Genomic DNA, 23,860 nt, shown 5'->3' with positions numbered 1-23,860 from the left:
GGCAACTACGTGCCTCCTTCTCTAGAGGTTTGCGGAGGCGCCCCGCCACGAACTTCGCGACCTTGTCGCCCGGCGTCCAGGCAGCCGACCTCGGATGGATGATATCATCCGGGTCTAGCATACCTGAGGCATCCTGAGGCAACTCAGTCGAAGTACCGGACGGGCGCCAAGACCGCACTGAGTCCTCTTCGTCATCGGTGTCCGCAGGGGAGAGCCCTCCCGGAGAGGAAGGGGCTGTCCCCGTGTGCACCGAAGGGCCCGGGGCCGGGAGCAACGCCGGGTCAGTTGCCTTAGCCAAAAACGTATCTCTTAGGCATTCGAAGGCGTCCTTATCCACACCCGGCTCACCCCCCGAGCCACCGTCCCTACAGACCTTCTTGGGTGCTGGCGGGTGTCCCTCCCCAGGGGACTGGGAACCCGCAGGGGCACCCGCTGGTGCGGAAGCCAGTTTCGCGCACTCCTCCGCAATACGGGCCGAGAGCCGATCCTCCATGGGCCCCACTATCTCCTGCACACACCTGTAGATAGATTGATCCACTGCATCATAAAACTCATCATCCCCCAAATACTGGTGGGTTTCCTTCTCCTCCATATAGTACCCTTGCGCCATGCTGCCTACTTGCTATGTCGCGGGAAGGGCGGAAAGTTCTAACTGGCGCTAGGGACCAGGGGTATGGGCCAACCGGAGGTTAGCAAAGGCTTTTGTCACTGGAAAACCAGGGAGTCTAGTGGCAGCACTCCACCCAGCGCGCAGACCCTCTCAGCAGAGACCGGGTCAAGGCCACCTCCCTGCGCGCTAGCTAAAGTAAAAGCTGGCAAGCGGGCCAACCGCCCAAAGTGCTGAAAAAGTACAGCCCGAAGGCGTCAATCGCGGTAGTCGGCTAGTACAGACCCGTTAAGGGCGTAGATCGGATTGGGGCAATACAACCCAACAGGGCGTCAAGGTGAGGCGGCAGAGGAAAGGCTCCGGTGTGGCTCTCCTCCTGAGCGCGGCTCCCGTCTGACGGGGAACCATGCCGAGGAGGAAAGAGGCCCGACGCCTCCCTCTAGCGGCGAGGAGGTAACACTGCAACTCTCGGGGACAGTCGCGTCAGGGGCGAAACGTCCCCGTGACAAAATACCAGGGCTCTGAAAGATAAACGTGCACAAGAATATTAATGAAGAGCCCCTAAGCCCAAATACAAAATATATACCGTGCCTAGAACCCAAAACACCCCCACATTGCAATAACGAGAGAGAGCAGAGGAAAAAGCACTTAACTGGCTGCGAAGCAGTGAAGAAAGAGGAAGAGACCACAAGATGGACGTCCTACCTTAAGGATTATGGACACTGTAGAAGGACTATGTACATGGACTGATGGGATATGGAGTTACCTGAATGTGTTCTGATTTTTTCTGTTGATCTTATTAACCCTGATGTTGGGTATTATGTGATATATTTTTTCATGTTTATTACTTTTCTGGCTGCTATGCGGTGACTTTTGAATAAACAGCGGAGAGAGAAAAGCATAATCTGACGCCTCCGGTCCTGACATAGAATCACTATTCTCCCAAATTATGTTATTGCTTTGTCTTAAAAAACCTTTGGTGTCTTTTAAAAAAAAAAAATTATTAAATATTGTTGTTTATTGGCATTTCAGTAGTGTACATACATCTCACAGTACTACATGTAAGTGACATTGCAATCTCTGAGGTACATATCTGTAGATATAACAACAACTGCAACAGAACAAACAAAGGTCAGAGCGACAGTCACATATCAACACAGGGCCATTGAGCCTGTATCCCATTTTAGGCTTAGGTCTAAGTGAATTTCATCAAATCAGTGTAATAGCTAGGACTCCCCATGTCATGGCTAAATGTCCCACTTACTGCTTCAGGCTTCATTGAGGGTGAGGTGGAGAGCTTACCATGCTTCCGTGGCTTGACTTGTTTCCTAACTTAGCCTCTGCTGTGTCAGGGAGACTAGTGTTGTCGGATTGGAGAGTGTACAGCCACTCAAGGGCCAGACCCCCCATATCTTTGGGCCTGGATTGCATTGGAATTAGTTCCCAGTATATAGACAGCTGATTTTGACAGAAGATGATATTCTGTATCCAGGATATAACCAAAGGGGCATGTTTTTCCCCCAGTTCATGGCCACCCTACGTTTCGCAAGTGGCAACAGCATAGCATGGAGTTTCCGAACCTCAATCGGGGTATCCTTTACATATCCTAATATCCCCACTGTTGGTGTAGGTTCAGTCTGTATCCCCAAAATTACATTAATCTTAGTAAAAATAACAGCCTAGTAATTTGCAATGAGGGGGTAGCTGCAGGGCAAGTGCAGAAAAGTCGCCAGAGAGCCACCACACCTCCAGCAACTGTCGTCCAATCGGAGTCCCATGCGATGAAGCTGGGTAGGTGTTCTATAATAATGGTGCACAAACTGAAAGTGAATTAAACATAACTTGTAATTGGGAGGCAGCATCTGCAACTGACCATAGCAAAACGGCCACTATTCATCTGTAATCGGCGGGTTTAGTTTTACATTCCAATCATGCATTGCTTTCGGTTTAGCCACTGGTGCGGTGCACTGCATTAAGTTATAGAATTTCGTTATAAGCTTAAGCAGCGATGGTCCCACTTTTATGTGTTTGAGGCCTGTAGTGCAGGCGGTGGCCTGGGAAAGGTGTGGTGCAATTGGTGGCTTGTCGTCAGGATGTGGTGGTACAGAAATAACTCAGAGAACTGTGGGGCATATTACCAAGCATAAGCGATAATTATTGATATGCTTGGTCAGCGGCAATAATTTTATCGCCGTGCTTCGCCTATTTTTATCGCTTAGGAGCCTTGCTATTATCAAGGTTTATCTCCTAAGCGATAAAAATCAGCCGAAATGCATGAATATCGCTGAAAAGTCAGCGAGATTCATGCATTACCGAGCTAATGCTCTTAGCCATGTTATCCACCTACCATTGGATAACATGGCTAAGAACTGCTCAGGGCAGGCGTTAGCTTTTGGAGATATTCGCGCTTATCGCGAATATTTCCAAAAGTTGGTAATAGGAGATAGAGATGTTAGCGACTGTTTTCAGTCGCTAACATCTTGGCACGCCCACTTTGCATGTCATTAGCGATAAATATCGCTGACATGCAAAGTGGGCCCCTAAATGCCCGCTATCGCCTACAAGCTGTCGCTAACTGGTGTTAGCGACAGCTTGGTAATAGGGCGATGAAATTATCGCCGCATTAGCGGGGAAAAAGTCCTGCTAATGCGGCGATATTGGCCCTTGGTAATATGCCCCTGTGTTTCAGTTCCTCCAGTGTTGCTGGAGGGGCACAAAATGTATCGTCCAGGTAGAAGTCCCTGAATGTAATCATGCCTAGCGGCCGCAAGGGCTCCACTGAGCCCTTGTCTACCAATGAGAAAATGTATGGATTATACGCCGAGAATGCAGAAGGGGCATATAATAGCTCCAGCTGCGCTTTGTTATGCAGTCCTTTCCACACCCAACGCATTGTCTCAATCACATTTATTTCATTAATTGGGCGTATATATGGCTGATAGAGTGCAACTGAAAAGGCAACTGGTGCCGCCCTGTCTATCTCAACTGCCACATGAGGCTGAAAAGGGGTAGGGTGCAGTCAACAGAGTAGAAATTGAGAGGGCGCGCAGTAGGCGTATAGCGGAATGTCCGTGGCGCCAAATCCCGAGCTAGAGGGAGCGTGAGGAGTTTTCATGAGACCAAGGCTTGTTTTCTAGCTCAAACTAGCGAAATCATTAGAGAGCGCATTGTTTAAAAAAATGCTTGAGTGAGGGGGAGAGGGAGATTGATGAACATATATAGGAATTTAGGTAATACTATCATTTTCGCTACCGCAATTCTTCCAGCAAGGGAGAGAGGAAGTTTTGACCAAATGCCAATTTTACCCTCTAGCCACGAAATAGCCTGACCATAATTCCTTCTCCATAGCTCCTGCAAGCCCCGACTCAACAAAATCCCCAAGTGGGGTACCAGACCTTCCGCCCATTTATGTGGAAATTCTGCCATAAAGGGTGCAGTTTCGTCCATCAGTGGAAATAAGACAGATTTGGCCCAATTGATATGGACTCCTGACAGCCCCCAAAATGTGAAAATCTCCCGAAGTACTGAATGTAAGTTTTCCTTAGGGTTATTTATGTATAGGGTGATATCATCCACCTAGAGAGAAAAAATTAGCCCTCTTGAGGAAAGCCCCAGTCCTCTAGCTGCATGGTGCTATCTGAGTCTGGCAGCCAGAGGCTCCATAGTAATGGCATAATGCAAGGGGGAGAGGGGGCAGCTTTGCTGTGTTCCTCGGGTAATCTGGAATGGGAATGAGATCATCACATTTAATCGAAGACTGGCCATTGGTACAGCGTATAATAATTGAATTTGTTTAATAAATGTAGGACTTAGTCCCAGCCTAGCTAGAATGATAAATAGATAAGGCCACTAAAATGAATCAAAGGCCTTGGTGGCATCTAGTAGCACTGCCAGTGCGTGTGTATTTAGGTCTAAGTACTGCCAGAAGGTAAAGAAGGTTCAGAGGTTATGCACCGTGTATCTTCCGGGGATAAATCCAGATTGATCCGGTCGGGCTTTCAAAGGGAGCAGTGGCTGTAGCCTATTTGCCAGTAGTTTAGCATATATTTTGGTATCTAAATTTATCAGTGACATGGCTCAATAGGAATTACGCTCATTTGGGGGCTTTCTGGGTTTTAACAATGACAGTATGATCGCTTCTTTCATAGTTGGTGGGAGCACCCCGGTTTCCCGAGCTTCCTCGTACACTGTCAGTAGGCAGGGAGCGAACAAATCAGTGTAACGTTTATAGAAAGCAGTAGAAAGGCTGTTGCAGCCGGGGGCTTTATCTGCAGGCAGACTATTGATTACTTGGATAATGTCTACAGTTGTAAAGGGCACATCAAGATATGCCCTATGAGCCCTAACTAACCATAACAATTCGATGGAGTCTAGATATGTCCTGAAGATCGTATGATAATTCAACAGCAGTCCAGGAGTACAAAGTGGAGTAGAACCGTGTGAATTTATCTAGTATGTTCTGAGGTCCTCTTACAGATTCATGATTGTCTACAATTTCAGTAATATGTGTGGCATTGCACAGCATTTTGAGTATATTAGCTAGTGTTCTTCCCAGCCATACCCTTCACCATACTTCCTAGCCTGAGCGTATTTGTCCCAGAATTTCACCTCCCTTTGGGCCTCCTCCTCATGCTCAGTAACCTTCCCCTTTAGCTCTGCCAATAGGCTCACTTTCTCATTTGAATAATATTGCTGTTCTAGATCTCCAAAATTAGTTTCAAGGTTTGTGAGGGATTGCCTAATCGACTTTAGTACCCCGGCTTGTCTGGCTATGCATTTCCCATGGATGACTACCTTGAAAGCCTCCCATAGTGAGGCACTAGTAGATACCAATCCTTTGTTTACTGCAAAATATTCCTCTATGTCCCCTCTGATATCTTTCCGGAACACTGCATCTAATAGGGCATGGGGCAAGCCTCCATCTAAACACCTGTTGCGGACCACCCGGGATAGTGATACGTAAACGGCATGGGGCGTGGTCTGACAGTGTCCTAGGTAAATGCTCCACTTCCGTGCTCCAGGCCGCCAAGTCCCTTGATACCAGCCAATAGTCAAGCCTGGACCAGGCGCTTTGGTGAGCTGTGATGCAAGTACCTTCAGTCTTCCCTGGGTGCCAAACTCGCCATATATTTGTCAGATTACCTATTGAAACAATTTAGTTTAGAACTTCACTAGATTTTGGGTGTAGCCAGCAAGACGCTCCCATTCTATCAATGGCGTCCTCCAGGATGGCACTGACGTCCCCTCCCCATATTATTTTGTACCACCCCGTCATAACAATCTTCGCCCCATATGCTCTGCAAGAAGTCCGGCTGGTCAACATTTGGCCGGTATACTACACATTGCCCATACCCCTCACTAGAATGACAAATCTGCCTTCTGGGTCTATGTGTGAGTCCGTCAATGTCCAATCCAGACCCTTGCATATTAATATAGCTACCCCTCTGGCATAGTTAGAGAATCTCGAGGAATATATATTGTCCCACTGTTTGTGTTGAAATTTGGCAGTGGAAGTGCTGTTCAGGTGAGTTTCTTGTAAAAAACAGATATCTATGTTGTGCCTAGTTAAATATGCCTGTATTAACCTGGTTTTTCTATAATCATTTATTTAACTCACAAATGTTCCAGGTTGAGTAGTTGTAGGAAGTCATAGCAATCTGAGATAAGTATGAGGCCATGTGTGGTTGCTCTCGACTGTCGCTGTCCACTCTACAGCTGTGTGTGCAAGCTTGTACCTTCATTATGCAAGGCCTGAACTTTAGCAGCAGCGTTACCCTAGAGAGGCGTTCGGGGCCCTGTTGACCCAGCAATCGGTGATTCCGTGACACTTTGAACTGTGAAACACATTAACAACCCCTGTCCTCCCCCCACCCACACCAACTCCCCAACCGGGTTGTGTTAATGAGCCCTCCCTTACCCATGAACTTAATACAGTGCCCCAGCAACAAGCATAGGGTCTAGAGATGGGAGTTCTCTCTGAGGGCATGATTTCGTGGGCTTCCAATCCTGCCAAAGGGTGGGGTGGCCATACATTTATTGGGGATTCATATATCAATGTTCAAATAAAATGATCTGCAGGTGGGCTCTTGTTTCAATTCAAGTTACGTGCTTACCGAACACTTATGCCGATACGGCGTGTCCACTACAATACTTACATACAGCCAGAACAAAACAGAGTGCTCTGAAGCGTAGCCTTGTGCTCCTATTTAGTCATTGTCACTTAGTCTATTATCAAAAGAGCAGCCCCCAGCAGTCTTTGGACTACGTTTCCTGCTCCCTACATGTTTGGCAAACTTCATGGCCGACTTGGCATCTGTAAAGTGGTGAATCGAACCCTCCTACATCACCTTTAGTTTGGCTGGGTAGAGCAGTGCTTACAAAACCTCTGCCTGTAGGAGGATGCGTTTGGCCAGTGGAAATTCATGTCTAGCTGCTTGCACTGCAGGAGTGAAATCCAGATAGAACTATATGGTATTTCTTTTATGGCTGATGGCATTTCTCTCTCTGGCCCGACGTAGTATGGTATTGCGTTCCCGGTAATTCAGCAGGCGGGCAAGTATCGGCTTGGACACTGCGCCCACCGGGGGTCTGGGTCCCAAGGTGCGGTGTGCTCTTTCTACAGTAAACATTGTGAATAAATCGGAGACAAACAGTTCTTTCAGTAAATCTTCAACGAATGTCTCCATCTTAGATATCCTCGTAGTTTCTGGGAAGCCTGTTATGCGTAGGTTGTTTCTGTGTGAGCGGGCTTCCAAGTCATCGTTCTTGGCTCTAATGATGGTTAGCACTTTGTCCATTTGTAGCAATTGTTCTCTTGTTCCCACTTGGAAGTCGTGGGCCTCGGATGTGCGAATTTCCCGTTGATCCAGGTGAGTTTCGTGGACATCTACTTGTTTCTTGACGTGGTCTAATTGAGAGGTAATTTTATCCAGATTAGTATTGATTGTTTTCAGGCTAGATTTCATGTCCAGCAGGAGAGATCAGAGATCCTCACTTGATCCATCCCCTCCCCTCCCGATGCCTAGTCCCCCCCTGGTTCAGTGTCCACAACTCTGTGCCTGGTGATGACTGGTCGGGTTGCACAACGCTCTGCAGGCAATGTGTATTGCGAGGGCTAACCACTGTTTATACATGGGGATACACACTGCCCTGACACCTTCACAGACCCCGCCTGCAGCCAGGTACTGTGTGCCTCCTGAGCTTAAACATATCACGTAGCTGAAATTCGCCCAATGAGCTGCCCGTATCCTGGCTTCTTACTGTCCGCTACTAGAGTCGCCATGCTCACCCCTCTAGCCTCCTCGAGTTGATCGGAGTTTCAGCGCCAAGTCACAGGGCATGTCTCCCAGACTGGAGGATAGTTAGCTGAGGCCTATCTTCATTTCACCACCCCACTGCTTCAAACCCAACTCCGAGCCCCCCACCTCCAGAGAGGCCTGCTGCATCTCCTCTCTAGTCATCCAAAGGAAGTTCCAGTAACTCTCAGGGCATATACTCCACCCGTGCTTGGTGCAGGCTGTGGAGTTTCACCGATCTACCCCAGGAGGACTCATCTCCAGTTCACTAGCACCACCTTATGCCCTCCAGGGGCTTCTTGAATCACTTTACACCTCTTGCCTCCACCAAGGTGGCGCAACACCCATTGCAGCAATTGGGCGGGCCGTTGCTGGAGTGTCGGCGTCCGATTGCCGCCAGGTTGCGTTCCAGGGAGGAGATCTCTCCCCTCTTAGGCAGAGCAGGGCCACAGTATCATCTCTCACTGCCCCACAGTACCTTGATTCCACACTCCTCCCGACGGGCTCCTCCGATGCCCGGGCCTGTACGCTCCGATTCCTGGTCCGTGACGTCTCTGTAAGGCTTGCCTCGCTGTCTCATGCAGCTTCGCGGCCAGCCGATTTTACTGATCGATCAGGCAGAGCTTTCCAGCACAAATGGGGCCTGCATCACTTGCTGTTAGATCCCCGCTGAAAGCAGGCACCTCTGACTCCTCCAAAGGTAGGATTTTGAGCTGATATTGGTATGGCCGGCAGAACACTCTCACCAAGCGGCCATCTTGTTGCTCGGCAACGCCCCCAAAATTCCTTGGTGTCTTTAATACAGGATAGAAGGGTTCTGACAAAAGGTGCTAAATACATATCAACATATTCTGACGTGTTCTGTATGGCACTGTATACTTAGAACCATTGGTCGACTGGGTGGAATCCTCCCTTCTTTGTGAAATGTGGGCAGAAAATAAATGATTGGGGTGTTGGCCTTATCTACCCACAGATAATTAATTTCTTCCACATCTAAAAACTGTTTATCCACATAGTTCCATAATTTCTACTTAATCATTGTTTTAGACATTTAGAGATTAGACATGTCCATTCTTTGGTAATTAGAATGATTTTTCAATTGGCAAAGTGCCTCAGTATGACAATCACTAGGAATCAAGACTACAACATTACCAACCTTGTCTGCCATTTTTAGAGGTTACATAAGTGTCAAAATCAAGTGTTACCATAATATGAATAATGTCCATGTCATTGTTAGTTTTCGTGGGAGGTATGAATTTGGATTGGGATTTTAAACCACTTGTCATACATAAATCGGTATCAATTTGTTGCTCTCTCACTAAATCGTTAATGCCACATTCAGTTTCTTTTTCAAGGCTTATCAACCCACCATTTTCTAACAATTTGTTCACCTTCTCTACACTTGTTTCCTACAGAGGGATCTGGATCTCCCTCCTTTGTGCTCTCTGCCTGTCTTCTCTACCCATCCATTTCTGGGTCCCTTCTACCTATTTGAATTTGCAGCATGCAAATTATTTTTATCTCCTTTAAAGAAGAAGACTAACTTTCTCCAATATTCTGTTTGGACGTGCTAGGCCTGTCTATGTCAGATTCACTACTACTTAGACCGGTGCTAGAGGCTTTGCTAAGACTCACATTTTTCTATCAATAGCTTCTGTCCCTAGCATCTTTCCTAATTGCATTATCAAATTGTCTCTCATACGTGTAGACTCTACCATACCTATATAGTCCTTTTCATCTCTTCAAAACTTGTGTTTTATTTTTTCTTGGAACTCCTCTTGATTAATACTCTCTAAGTCTTTGTTGATATCATATATTTCTTTTAGTCAAAGCTCCCTTCGACTATCAGAAAGTCAATGAGCATTTCTATTAGGTCTCTAGATGTGGCATTGAGTCTGCTTTCACATCTGTTTGCTCTAGTTTCGTCTAGGTCTTCTACAAGGGAAAAATATTTATATGTAATCCCCTAGGAATTCAATTGTAAATGTAAATGTATTTGAGCTTGTATAGCACACAGCTACCCGCAGTGGGTTTCCCGGCGCTTGCTTAGGGAACCCGTCCTGGTATTCCCCTGTGAGATAACCCCGGCAGGGTATCCACAAGGTGAAAGCCAGGCATCCTGCCGCGAGGGGCCGTTGTGGAGATTAAGCAAGCTATTGCCCAGAGTCACAGAGTGTGAACCCGTGAGTCGAGAAGACACCGGAGCGAGAATTATCGAGTCCGTGGAATTTTTGAGCCCAAGACCCACCGAGGCGGGGAATTGAGCCCTGGTCCAGGGCCAATCTCAGATTCCGGGTCTGCCGCCTCTAACCCCTGAGCCACACTTCTCCACCAGCATCTGTATACTTTCATTGCGTTCCACCACTTGGCGGACCCCTTGTTTTGTACTGGTTCTTATTTGAAAAATATTTCTTTTAAACTTTTTTAAGGTTTTTTCATATTGGTTATATTGGAAGTCACTCCTGAGAAAATTTTGTTGGCAAGTGTCTCTTTTATCTTAGGGCCTTGACATTTTGCACAATTGGTCACAATATTAGCACTTTGCTTGTTTGTTATAAATAATGCATAAACTGTGGGTAACAGAAAAATGATGAGTGCAATACATAAAAAGAATACTGAGAAAAGAATAACTGTGTATGGTAGGAGACTCTCTTATGTTGACTTCTTTTATTCATACACATACATCCCTAAACAGTCGACATGTGTTTCATGCACATTTCGCTTCTTTAGGGCTGTTACACTCATAGAAAATATATTCATCAGTATTTTTTATAAGAAAAAAACTTTACAGTTTAACTGTGTATTCCTATTTAATACACAACACCTCACTTGTTAATTGATGGTTGTACTAAGTAAAGAAGTCCAAATCGTAGGCAAGGAGGTAGGTTCTAAGATATAATTTATTATATCAACTTCCAGGTAAGTAGAAAGATGGTTGATAGTAGTAAGATGGTAATTAGTAGTAGCCCCACCAGGAGCAGCCTCCCTGCTGCTCAGCAGCCAATCTTCAACTGACACTCTCACCAAGCCCAAGCACTCCAACATTACATTACATCAACCTACATTCTACAGTCATTCAGGCTGAACAGAAGGGAGAATATCAATGCAAAGAGAGGGGAGAAGAAATCACACTATTACATATCCTCTTTCTTTACATCGACAAAAGAAATGTCCTGATGAAAGGAAAGAAGAATACAGAAAGTCAAAAATGTAAATTCAACAAAAGAAAGAAAATGATACAGTGTGTAAAGGATAGCAAGAATTGCTAGCCTAAACGCAAAAATACGATGGCATGAAAATATAATAATACAATGGCATGAAATTGCAGAAATACAATGGCAAGAAAATTGCCTAAACACAATAAAACAGTTTCATGAAGATACAATATCATGAAATTGCAGTACAATAGCATGAAAATTGACAGACATCAAATAAATAGAACACACACACACCATTTCCTTTTCACACAAAGTAGAGGCACAACCCAGAAAACAAAATGTAAGCCATGAAATACGCACACCTGAAGGGACCTGGGGGCATATTATCAAGCCTGTGCGCTAAAATTATCGCCGCTTTATCGGCCGAAAACGGCCGATAAAGCGGCGATAATGGGCTTGATAATATGCTCTGTGGAATTCCAACCGAAGCCCATGTTAGATGTCTTCACATCTAACATGTGCTTCGATTGGAATTCCATAGAGCATATTATCAAGCCCATTATCGCCGCTTTATCGGCCGTTTTCGGCCGATAAAGCGGCGATAATTTTAGCGCACAGGCTTGATAATATGCCCCGTACAGTCTCAGGCAAAGTTTGAAGAAAAGCAGAAACAAAAGGCTGCACAATAAAGCACACAGCACATAAAGTAGAACGTATGCCCTGAAATGCTACTAAAATCAACATACATATGCACAAAAGCAAATTGACAAACCAGAAAGAAAGCAAAGCACGTACAACACTCGTAAGCCTGACGTCTCAGGTACCCCTGTGATCCGTAGATTCCATCAACAGCAACACAAAAATAGATGTAGACAAGAAAGAGCCGTGAAGTAAACAGCGAACCAGTGCTGAAAAAAACTGACAGGACCAAAACACGGAACATAAAAAAATATGTACATGACAAATGGTATTCACCCACGCACAGAGAATAAAATGTTCTGGGATACACTCACCCATGAAGCTGAATAAAATGTAGTGGGATACACTCACCCAAGAGAACAGCAAAAGATGTACTGGGATGCACTCTTCCAAGAAACAGAATAGGAATGTACAGGGGATACACTCACCCATGAAAACAACAGGAAAATGTACTGGGATGCACTGACCCAAGAAACAGAGCAAAATGACACCTGTAATCTGTAATAGAATTCCACAGGCACAACCATAGAATGAAACCCAATAACGAAAAACAAGAGGCGCAAACAAAAAAAAATAGTTTGAAACTGTACTGAAGTGTACCGCAAACTAATAAAACATGCCAAGCACAATTCTGAGTAGTTCAATGAGTAATAGAGAAAGCCTTAAACTCCATGGGGCATATTACCAAGCAATAGCGATAATTATCGCTATTGCTTGGTTAGAGACAAAAATTTACCACTGAGCTGCGGCTATTTTTATCGCAGATAAACCTTGGTATTACCAAGGTTTATCGCAAATGCGATAAAAATCGGCCGCAATGCATGAATATCGCTGAAAAGTCAGCGATATTCATGCATTACCGAGCTAATGCTCTTAGCCATGTTATCCACCTCCCATTGGATAACATGGCTAAGAACTGCTCAGGGCAAGTGTTAGCTTTTGGAGATATTTGCGCTTAGCGCGAATATCTCCAAAAGTTGGTAATAGGAGATAGCGATGTTAGCGACTGTTTCCAGTCGCTAACATCTTGGCACGCCCACTTTGCATGTCATTAGTGATAAATATCACTGACATGCAAAGTGGGGCCCAAGATGGTCGCTATCTCCTACTAGCTGTCGCTAACTGGTGTTAGCGACAGCTAGGTAATAGGGAGATAATGTTATCTCCACTTTCTTGGCTTTTAAAGCCAAAAAAGCGGAGATAAACCCCCTTGATAATATGCCCCCATGTTGCTTGAAGAAACTGACAGTCCGCAAGAAACACTCATGGGCAGAATGTAAAAAGTTGGATCACTAAGGAAACGCCAAAAGACAACGTCTTAATCTGGAGCACCGTAGGGAAAATAGTACCTTTTGTGGAAAAACACAATGGACAATGGGTGTTCCAGCAGCTAAACATGCATTGAAAGCCACAGCAAAAATCTTTAATCCCTCATGTTCTCTGCGTAGCGTCAGATGAAAAGGAAGACGCAAAATGATGAAGGCACGCTGAAGATGAACAAATATGGCTGCACGCTGCGACGTCCAGGTCGTGTGGCTTGCGGCAAAGACGTGCAGCCCAGCACTGCTCAGCAGCAAACTGTTGCGAGAAAGGCCAGATGTCACGGAAGACCCTTTGTAGGCAGAAAAGAATGGTAGGTGAGCGCACGATACCTGTGACTCCCGCATACACGTTCACTGCTCGTCTCGTGCCATGTTACTTTCACCTTTGAAAGTGTCGGTTGGAAAGCACCGAAGATTTCAGGTCTGAGGGTAGACCAGCAATCAAAGACAAAATAAGTCTCACCTGGTTTTGTCCCCTGAGCTTGAAAGAATCTGCAGCAGTGTGGCACAAATCACATTCCACAACACAGCACAAATTGTAGCTGGATTTAAAATTTCAAAGAAGATGGATACAGCAACTGACTATGCACTGAAAAAAATCCTTATTGTTGTACAAGACCAAATGTAGACATCTCTGCACACGTTGTAGATACATGTGGCATGTAAAATCCTTATTCAGGCACCTCCAAAGTAGCGCCCACACCGGGCACTAGACAGACTTTGCCCAGGACAGATGCCCATGTAGATCTTGACATGTCCTGCATCCAAGCAGTGTGTGTACATGTAGAAAGAGATTTCCAAGAATCAAACTTCCCTTGATGGTGCAGGTCGTGTGGCAAACACATAATACAGCACGCTTTCGTTGGGGCTATCCAATGTAGAGGACAATGAAAGTTGAAGGTGAGACACTTTGTGAAATAGAATCTGGCACACCCAGGTTGAGGCTGTCTGGTATTGAGGTCACTGGTGGGGCTGGGGCTGCCAGTTTCTTTAAGATGACTTAAATATACACGTAGATGCTTCAGTCTTGAATTTAGTATGTTGCAGTTTCTTTGGTGGAGTCCTTAATTCTAGTATCAATGTTCCTTGTATAAGATAGTCCAAAATCTGTAGGTTCTGAGTCCAATCGTCGCCAAAATGTACTAAGTAAAGAAGTCCAAATCGTAGGCAAGGTGGTAGGTTCCAAGATGTAATTTATTATATCAAGTTTCAGGTAAGTAGAAAGATGGTTGATAGTAGTAAGATAGTAATTAGGAGTGCCCCACCAGGAGCAGCCTTCATGCTGCTTAGCCTCCAATCTTCACTGACACTCTGACCAGACCCAAGAAATCCAACATTCCATGACATCAACCTACATTCTACTGTCATTCAGGCAGAACAGAAGGGAGAATATCAATGCAAAGAGAGAAGAGAAGAAATCACACTATAACAATGGTCATAGACAAATTACAAAACATTACATTTTCACCCAGGAGACTAACATTACATTTTGTCAGTTTATATCAACATTCTTATCTGTCTACCTTGTTATAATTCAAATTAGTTAAACAACAAAAATGAGGTAGACCCAGTATCCCTATGAACCTGGGCAATTAAGTTATATTCAAAAACAGTTGGTTCATTAGGGAACACAAAATTACTTTTCTTATCTCATAAAGTTATGTAGATATTTGAAACACACAAAGCAGAATCCAGAGACCATCTACGTATTTATGCACTATTTTATCAATTATAGTCATTCATAAACACTAGTTTCGTAGATAAGTTGCAAAAAAGGCTGTACACAAATAGTGAATAGTGCAAAAGTGACTTAAAGTGCTCAGTGCTTACGGCGCAAGGTGAATACTGTACAATTTTTATATAAAATGGAAGAAAGGAAAAAACGTGTGGTCTATGCGTATTACACAATTATCACAATGTACACAGTATTAATCAGTAATGGTACATGATATGTATGCACATAATCCACTTGATCGTCGACGTTTCGACCCTTAACTAGCAAGCATGTGAAGTCAAAAGCGGGTCTTCATCAGGACTGTGGCGGATAGCAAAACAGCCTTCATTTAACCACGCTGGGTTGAGGTGTGGATTGAACTGTATTAATCTGTTCTGTCGGGGTGACTTGGAATTCACAACCGACCCTCAGTGTTAAAATCGAGTTCAACACTATTTAGGACGATAATCTGGGAGTGGGTATATTGGTTGTACCCAATGAGACGTGAATTCTCAACTTCTTATTCACGTAGAGCTGTGTTGTTCTGCTCTGTCGGCGTAATTACTTCTGCTCGACTGTGGTAGAAATTATTAAACTCCCTGGACTTGAATCGCAACTGGGTAAGGAAAGAATGACCCTCCCAGTAGGATCCTGAAAGGATATGTTTCTCCCAAGGGATTGCCGGTAGTGGGACGACTAATTCCACACTTGTCTACACGATTGAATTAAATCGGAGGGTACTACACGCCGGGTAGAGGGTTCTTCCAACATGGCACTGTTCCAAGCTGGAACAGTGTTGAACCCTATTTTAACACTGAGGGTCGGTTGTGAATTCCAAGTCACCCCGACAGAACAGATTAATACAGTTCAATCCACACCTCAACCCAGCGTGGTTAAATGAAGGCTGTTTTGCTATCCGCCACAGTCCTGATGAATACCCGCTTTTGACTTCACATGCTTGCTAGTTAAGGGTCGAAACGTCGACGATCAAGTGGATTATGTGCATACATATCATGTACTATTACTGATTAATACTGTGTACATTGTGATATTTGTGTAAAAAGCATAGACCACACTTTTTTTCCTTTCTTCCATTTTATATAACAATTGTACAGTATTCACCTTGCGCCGTAAGCACTGAGAACTTTAAGTCACTTTTGCACTATTCAATATTTGTGTACAGCCTTTTTTGCAACTTATCTACGAAACTAGTGTTTATGAATGACTATAATTGATAAAATAGTGCATAAATACGTAGATGGTCTCTGGATTCTGCTTTGTGTGTTTCAAATATCTACATAACTTTATGAGATAAGAAAAGTAATTTTGTGTTCCCCAATGAACCAACTGTTTTTGAATATAAATTGTTATAATTCAAAGCATACATTTTCTTTGTTTCTTAACATCTGCAACATGAACATTACATTACACCCTAACCTGGAGAACACCATAAATGTATTTGCCCATCAAGGAAACATAATATTTATTTAATATATTCAAGGCTATCGAAGTTGGCTTCATCTGTGGCACTTTTTTTTATGTTTCCAGTATTGCAGTTCCCCCTATACTAACCTCTAAACATGACAAATGGAAATTAGAAATATTCTCTTATTTTATATACCTTATGTAAGCGTCAATTCTTTTCATGTATAGTTTCCCTATACATATTGGTATCCTGGATTATCTTCCAAGAATTGTTTTTCTTAATATGGAATCTACTTTCAGAACAGATGCCTATCCATACTAATAATATAAAGAGAGAGCCCAAACCTTTGAGGCGGGTAATCTCAGGAACCACAGCACCAATCACAACACCCAATACAGCGTTGGAAAGGGCAGTTGCAGCAGAAGGACATAGGCTATACAGACGCCCACATATACATTTAAAAGGTAAAAGAACCGTGCCAGCAAAGTAGTCCCTTGTGGGCGTGTCTGCGTTGTGCTGTGGGCGTGTGCTGGGGGCGTGTGCTGGGGGCATGTGCTGGGGGCGTGTGGTACGTTCCACCCTTCATTCCATGTCTCATTTTGTGTGCTAATCCCAACCTGCTCCCTTTAAATACCCCTGCACCCCATGATCATAACCCACCCTTACTCCTTAAAATACCCCAACATCCTTAAACACTAACCCATCTTAACCCTATCAATATACCCTGTACCCCAAAACCCAAACCTATCCCTAAATCCTAAAAATACCCCTATACCCCAAAACCCAAACCTAGCCCTGAACCCTATAAATACCCCTGTACCTCAAAACCCAAATCTACCCCTGAACCCTAAAAATACCCCTGTACCCCAAAACCCAAACCTAGCCCTGAGCCCTAAACTTACCACTGTACCCCAAAACCCAAACCTACCGCTGAACCCTAAAAATACCCCTGTACCCCAAAACCCAAACCTAGCCCTGAACCCTAAAAATACCACTGTACCCCAAAACCCAAACCTACCGCTGAACTCTAAAATACCCCTGTACCCCAAAACCCAAACCTACCCCTGAACCCTAAAAATACCCCTGTACCCCAAAACCCAAACCTAGCCCTGAGCCCTAAAAATACCCCTCTAGCCCAAAACCCAAACCTACCCCTGAACCCTAAAATGCCTCTGTACCCCAAAACCCAAACCTAGCCCTGATCCCTAAAAATAGCCTGTACCCCAAAACCCAAACCTAGCCCTGAACCCTTAAAATACCCATGTACCCCAAAACCCAAACCTACCCCTGAACCCTAAAAATACCCCTATCCCCCCAAACCCAAAACTATATCTGAACACTTAAAATACCCCTGTACCCCAAAACCCAAACCTAGCCCTGAACCCTAAAAATACCCCTGTACCCCAAAACCCAAACCAGGCCCTGAACCCTAAAAATACCCTTGTACCCCAAAACCCAAACCTAGCCCTGAACCCTAAAAATACCCTTGTACCCCAAAACCCAAACCTACCCCTGAACCCTAAAATACCTCTGTACCCCAAAACCCAAACCTTGCCCTGAACCCTAAAAATACCCCTGTACCCCAAAACCCAAACCTAGCCCTGAACCCTTAAAATACCCCTGTACCCCAAAACCCAAACCTACCCCTGAACCCTAAAAATACCCCTATACCCCAAAACCCAAAACTATATCTGAACCCTTAAAATACCCCTGTACCCCAAAACCCAAACCTAGCCCTGAACCCTAAAAATACCCCTGTACCCTAAAACCAAAACCTAGCCCTGAACCCTTAAAATACCCCTGTACCACAAAACCCAAACCTACCCCTGAACCCTAAAAATACCCCTATACCCCAAAACCCAAACCTAGCCCTGTACCCTAAAAATACCCCGTACCCCAAAACCCATACCTATCCCTAAACCCTAAAACTACCACTGTACCCCATAACCCAAAACTATATCTGAACCCGTAAAATACCCAAACACCCCAAAACATATACCTCAGTACCCCAAAACATATACCCCTATACCCATACTTACCTTATCCAAACATAAAAAAAACCTGCTTTTACCATTCATGCATTTACAACGAATTTCGTTGTAAATGTATGCTTAGTAAAAGCATATAAAATGTAATGCCATGCGTTATAATGGCATTGCGGTGTCATGGTACTTTCGTAATGAAAGTATGTGGAGTGATGGTATGCGGAAAGAAAGTTGCAGAATAATCGGTGTTTACCCTCCCCCGTAAGTACATTGGTGGCACGGCGGCCCACATCTCCAGCAACATACTCATATTTTTTCACCACCCATTTGAAAAATGCACAGGTCTCTTTCATTGATGCCCAGCACCAACATACACTTTTAGACACACCTCCCGCCACAAGTTCTAGAATTTCGAACTTTAGAGCTGGGGAGCTACGTTCGAATCTCGGCATCAGCTCAACATCCTGTGATTCCAGGCAAATGGCTTTGTCTCCCCGTGCCTACCACAAATGAATGTGTTCTTCTGTAATGTAAATTGTGCTTATGCCATGTTGTCGAGTTTGCGCTATATAATATTGCAAGGAAAAATAAAGTAGGGAAACTCGAGTTCACACACTACTGAATGCGCACTCTTAAGTGTATCAGCAGTGCACTGTGAATCGGAGCGTTTCACAGGCCTGTCACAGATAAGAAACGCTATCAAAACGAAATCCTACAAAACAATATACTACTGGCCGGCAGCAATTCATACCCGGACAACGTCGGCACGGGCTGCTATCAACAATGAAATCATAAACCAAGGACTTATAGAAATTGAAGACTCACTGTATCTATTAAGCGAGAAGTCCTTACAAGATTTCAGCCTGCCGCCAGCGGTCCGAACTAACCTAACTGGATACCACAATATCGCTACCGCACACAATCGTCCAGAGCTAAATAGCTACCTTGCTCAACACTTGCCTAACTTAGTTCCAGATCAACAACTCGCCTACAACACCATAGTTGATAGTGTTGAAAAGAAGCAAGGCAAACTATTGTTCATAGACGCCCCCGGTGGCACAGGAAAGACTTACCTAATCAACCTCATACTTGCCAAAGTTCGATCTTCTGGGAATTTGGCTCTGGCTGTTGCGTCATCTGGAATAGCTGCCACTTTGCTAACAGCTGGGAAAACAGTACATTCTACCTTTGAACTGCCTCTAACAGTTTCCCTTGAAAAGGATTCAATATGCTCTATTCGGAAAAACTGACCTTTGGGGACACTGCTTCAAAATGTGTCTCTTATCATGTGGGACGAATGTACAATGACACACCGCTCACATATTGAGGCAGTTGACACAACTCTCAAAGACATTAGAAATTCATACAACATAATTGGAGGTGTTACTTTTGTGTTTGCTGGTGACTTCTGACAAACTCTTCCTGTGGTGCCTACAGGAACGCGGGCTGATATACTAAAAGCATGCTTAAAAGCATCACACCTATGGAACTCTGTACAATCTATTACCTTGCGCACTAACATGAGGACACATTTAGGAGGTGGAGATACACAATTTGCAGATCTTCTAATAGAAGTGGCAAATGGAGACATACCTGACACAAATGGCTTTATCAACATACAAAACTTAGGTAAGCCTCTCTGTACTCTTCATGAACTAATACAACATGTTTACCCAGACATCAAGCATCTTCTCAGCAAAGATTACACATGGATTTGCGAAAGGTCTATCGTTGCCGCCCGAAACTCTGCAGTGCATCATATTAATGAACACATACTACAACTATTCCCAGGTGAAACCACAATATATAATTCCATTGATACAGTATTAGATACACAAGACGCTGTGCATTATCCCCAAGAATTCCTCCACTCACTTAACCCTTCAGGGCTTCCCCCTCATACACTCCAAATGAAAGTAGGTGTTCCTATCATGTTATTACAAAACCTACATCCACCAAATCTCTGCAATGGGACGCGCCTACAAGTTAAATCTCTTTTACCTTATGTAATAGAGACTACTATTCTCACTGGCCCTGCTGCAGGACAGTTAGCCCATAATCCCTGGATACCCATGATCCCTACTGATCTTCCATTTCAATTCAAACGCTTACAATTCCCTATTAACATTGCTTTTGCATCCACCATTAACAAATCACAAGGTCAGACATACAAAGTCATTGGGATAGACTTACGAGAGGACTGCTTCACTCATGGACAGTTATATGTCGCGCTATCGAGGTCGGGGAATTCCGACAACCAATTTATTCTACTTCCTGATTGTCATGAAACACGAAATGTGGTGTACCATGAAGTTTTGAAGTAAATGTTATTTTCAATACTAAAACCATTGCTGCCTAGCCTTTTTTTACCCGGACAACGTCGGGACGGGCCGCTAGTAATTGATAAAATGATTATACTACTTTCGTTCAGACCACTATGCAATTATATTGTAAACATGTAAGTGAAATCACATTTACTTGATTATACGTTTTCAAATTAGAATTAGTTATCCTATATCATTATAGTGCTTCTCAGCAATAATTTCTGGATTCACCTCTAATTCTCCTTTGGCAACTGTGCTTCTGAAAAACACATAGGTCCTCATTACGATGTAGGGTGGAGGTGACACCTCTATTACAATTTGACTGCACATGGTGCAGTCGCATTCTCCCATTTCTCTATGGTAGCTTGTGGTGCGACCGTAAACCAGCTGCAGCACAAGCTCACAAAGAGAAATGGGAGTTTCTGTTAATCCCTGCACCTCCTGGTACCTGCCATACGGAGCATGGATTAACGGGTGCCCCCAACAGTATGTCGCAGGGAGAAGGGGGCCTGCTAGGGTCCCCCACAGTCGCTTTCCATGTCAGAAAGCCCAACATGGAAAGCCTGCGGGAAACTAACATCATAATCCCGACAGCAGAAAGGCAGTCTTTAAGGGATTACGTGCTGCAGGTCGGAGGCTTTTCTGACCGACATCATAATAGGGCCGCCCCTAGTGTCACCATATAATACTAGCCAGTAATATAGACTTCTACCCACCTAATTTCCAATTATTGCGGATTGATAATCTAATTTTAGTCTGAGCTCCCTTTCAGATTAATCAGTGTGATTGTCCTCTAGGGTCAGGTTGCCTCCTTTTATGTCATAGCTTCCCCATGATACAGGGCTCTAAATATTAGATCCATTGCAAATATTCAGATTCCTTTCCAATTTGACATCTCCAGATTATTATGTGTATATATATATATATATATATATTTGCTCAATGGTATATTGAAACAAGAGATGCAGACAGTACAGGGAATGGTATGTTTTGGACTGATCACATATTTTTATCTTTCCTCAGGTATTATGCCACAGTGCACCCACTGAAGAAACGAATATCTGTCACCACGTGTGTGTATGTTCTGGGTGGCATCTGGCTTCTCTCTTGCGCTTTGGTAGCACCTGCTATTGCCCACACTTACTACGTCGAGTTTCACGAGGAGGGCTTCACCATCTGCGAGGAGTTCTGGATGGGCAAAAAGAAAGAGCACCTTGCCTACGCGTACAGTGCCCTCATCATCACTTATATCCTTCCCCTCTCTGCTGTGTCCCTTTCCTACATCTGCATTACTGTCAAGCTGAAAAACCGTGTGGTGCCTGGCCACCCAACTCAAAGCCAGGCCGAATTTGACCGGGTGAGGAAGAGGAAAACCTTCCGTCTCATTGTGCTGGTGGTGACGGCCTTTGGCATCTGCTGGCTGCCAATTCACCTCTTCAACATCATCCGGGACATTGACATTAACATGATCAGCAAAGACTACTTTTTGCTTCTGCAGCTCCTCTGCCACTGGTTTGCCATGAGCTCCTCCTGCTGCAACCCTTTTCTGTATGCCTGGCTACATGACCGGTTTCGCAGTGAACTGAAAAAGATGTTCACCTTCCGGCAGAAGATTATCCCAAGCAGCAACTGTGTGGCGGGTAATGTGATGCTCTGAAATAAGGCGAAGGATATCACCTTGTCGGCTGCACCACTAGCAAAGTCTTGGACTGATACAGAGGCCATGATTAGCCCACAATGTTTAGCTAATATCTTGCTGGCTGATGGTAAGGGAGGCCATGAGACAAGGCAACTGCAGGAGTGACAGGACATTTTGGGATATGACTTTGTACTGCCTCAAGCCACCAGTTTACACACTGGTCAATGCCAACTCTGTGCACGCTGCCACTTTTTGTAACTTAAATGATAAGTACAGCTGCTTGTTGAATTGTTGCCTTTTCTTTAGAAGGCATTGCAGATTTAACGGCTAACCAGTAACTCTCTACAAAAGTGCGTCTGTTACTTTTAGTCTATAGGACACAGCCCTGCGCTGCAGGTGTTTGTGGGTGGCAGAACTGGTGAGTAAGAGTTTGCTGAGAAGCTATGAAGCCCCCACTATTGGAAAGGTGCTGGACAAACAGGAAGACATATTTGAGAGATGAATGTTCTGAATCTGTATCTCTCAAAGTTTGCTCTTCTTCATCTAACACTACTACTCAAGATCACTGTGTACCTATGATGTTGTGTGACGATAGATTTCCACAACTACAACAGCATTTCTGCAGGACTTTGTCACCAGAAACCCAACTGTTCACCAGTTTTTTTTGTCCCTCACTCTCGTTTTCTTACTGCACTCTCACCCTGTCTCTCTGTTTCCCTCTCTCTCACACTGTGTTTGTGCACCAGTGACATTGAATACAGCAGTAATCAAATCAGAAATAACAGGATGTAAAACTTTCTAGGGGAAATACCATTATTGAAACTAGCGTTTTAGCATCCGAGAGGTTTTATGTACTAAGGCCGAGCTTCACGATCAGTTTTGCCGTGTGGTATAGCTTTAAGTTTTTACTAACTAAATAGTTTTCCCCACATAAATTTCTTCAGGTCGTAAGCAAGGGATTTTTAACAGGAAATGTCACAGATCGGTGCAAAATTTGAGCGCAACTCAGAAACAGAGCATTGAAATGCACACATACAGTGATTGAAAGCTTGCTATAAAAGAGAGCTTCAAATGTCTTTATTCCCATTGCCATTTGCGGGCATATTGCAACAGACGGAGGCTGGAATCCATCAGGCCAGAGATAAAACTACATGCGCTTGCCTTATTAATGAAAGGATTCCGAGATCCATGCTTTGATGTTTAGAGCACAAAGGGGCACATTATCAAGGAGGGCGATAAGAGATTATTGCCGCTTTAGCTGCCGTTTTCGGCCGCTAAGCGGTGATAATTCTATCTCCCTATTAGCAAGCTGTCGCTAACAGCAGTTAGCGACAGCTTGTAGGCGATAGCGAGTGGTTTGGGGCCCGCTTTGCATGTCAGCGATATTTATCGCTAATGACATACAAAGTGCGCGCACCCAACCTGTTAGTGACTGAAAGCAGTCGCTAACATCGCTATCGCCTATTATCAACGCAGGCGTAGCGATGGAAATATTCGCGCTAAGCGCGAATGTCTCCAAAACCTAACGCCTGCTCAGACCAGTTCTTAGCCATTATATCCAATGGGAGGTGGATATTCTGGCTAAATCCCTGTAAGCGATAATGCATGAATATCGCTGAATTACCAGCGATATTCACACATTTCGCCGCTAACGCCGGAAATTTTATCCCATTTGAGATAAACGTTGCTAA

At 44.3% G+C, this 23,860-nt stretch overlaps 1 protein-coding gene across 1 annotated transcript in view; it reads left to right on the top strand.

The window, feature by feature from the left end:
- The window catches only part of LOC147683650 (prolactin-releasing peptide receptor-like), a 626,497-nt gene extending 604,310 nt beyond the window's left edge, over positions 1-22,187 (top strand). The window contains exon 2 of the mRNA XM_086944884.1: positions 21,554-22,187. Within this exon, the coding sequence (XP_086801010.1) occupies positions 21,554-22,187 (634 nt within the window). The remainder of the gene's footprint in view (positions 1-21,553) is intronic.
- The last annotated feature ends 1,673 nt before the right edge of the window (positions 22,188-23,860 follow it).

This window comes from Lissotriton vulgaris, chromosome 11, assembly GCF_964263255.1.
Source record: "Lissotriton vulgaris chromosome 11, aLisVul1.2, whole genome shotgun sequence".
Classification (NCBI taxonomy): Eukaryota; Metazoa; Chordata; class Amphibia; order Caudata; family Salamandridae; genus Lissotriton; species Lissotriton vulgaris.
This window is presented reverse-complemented; position numbering and strand designations above follow the sequence as displayed.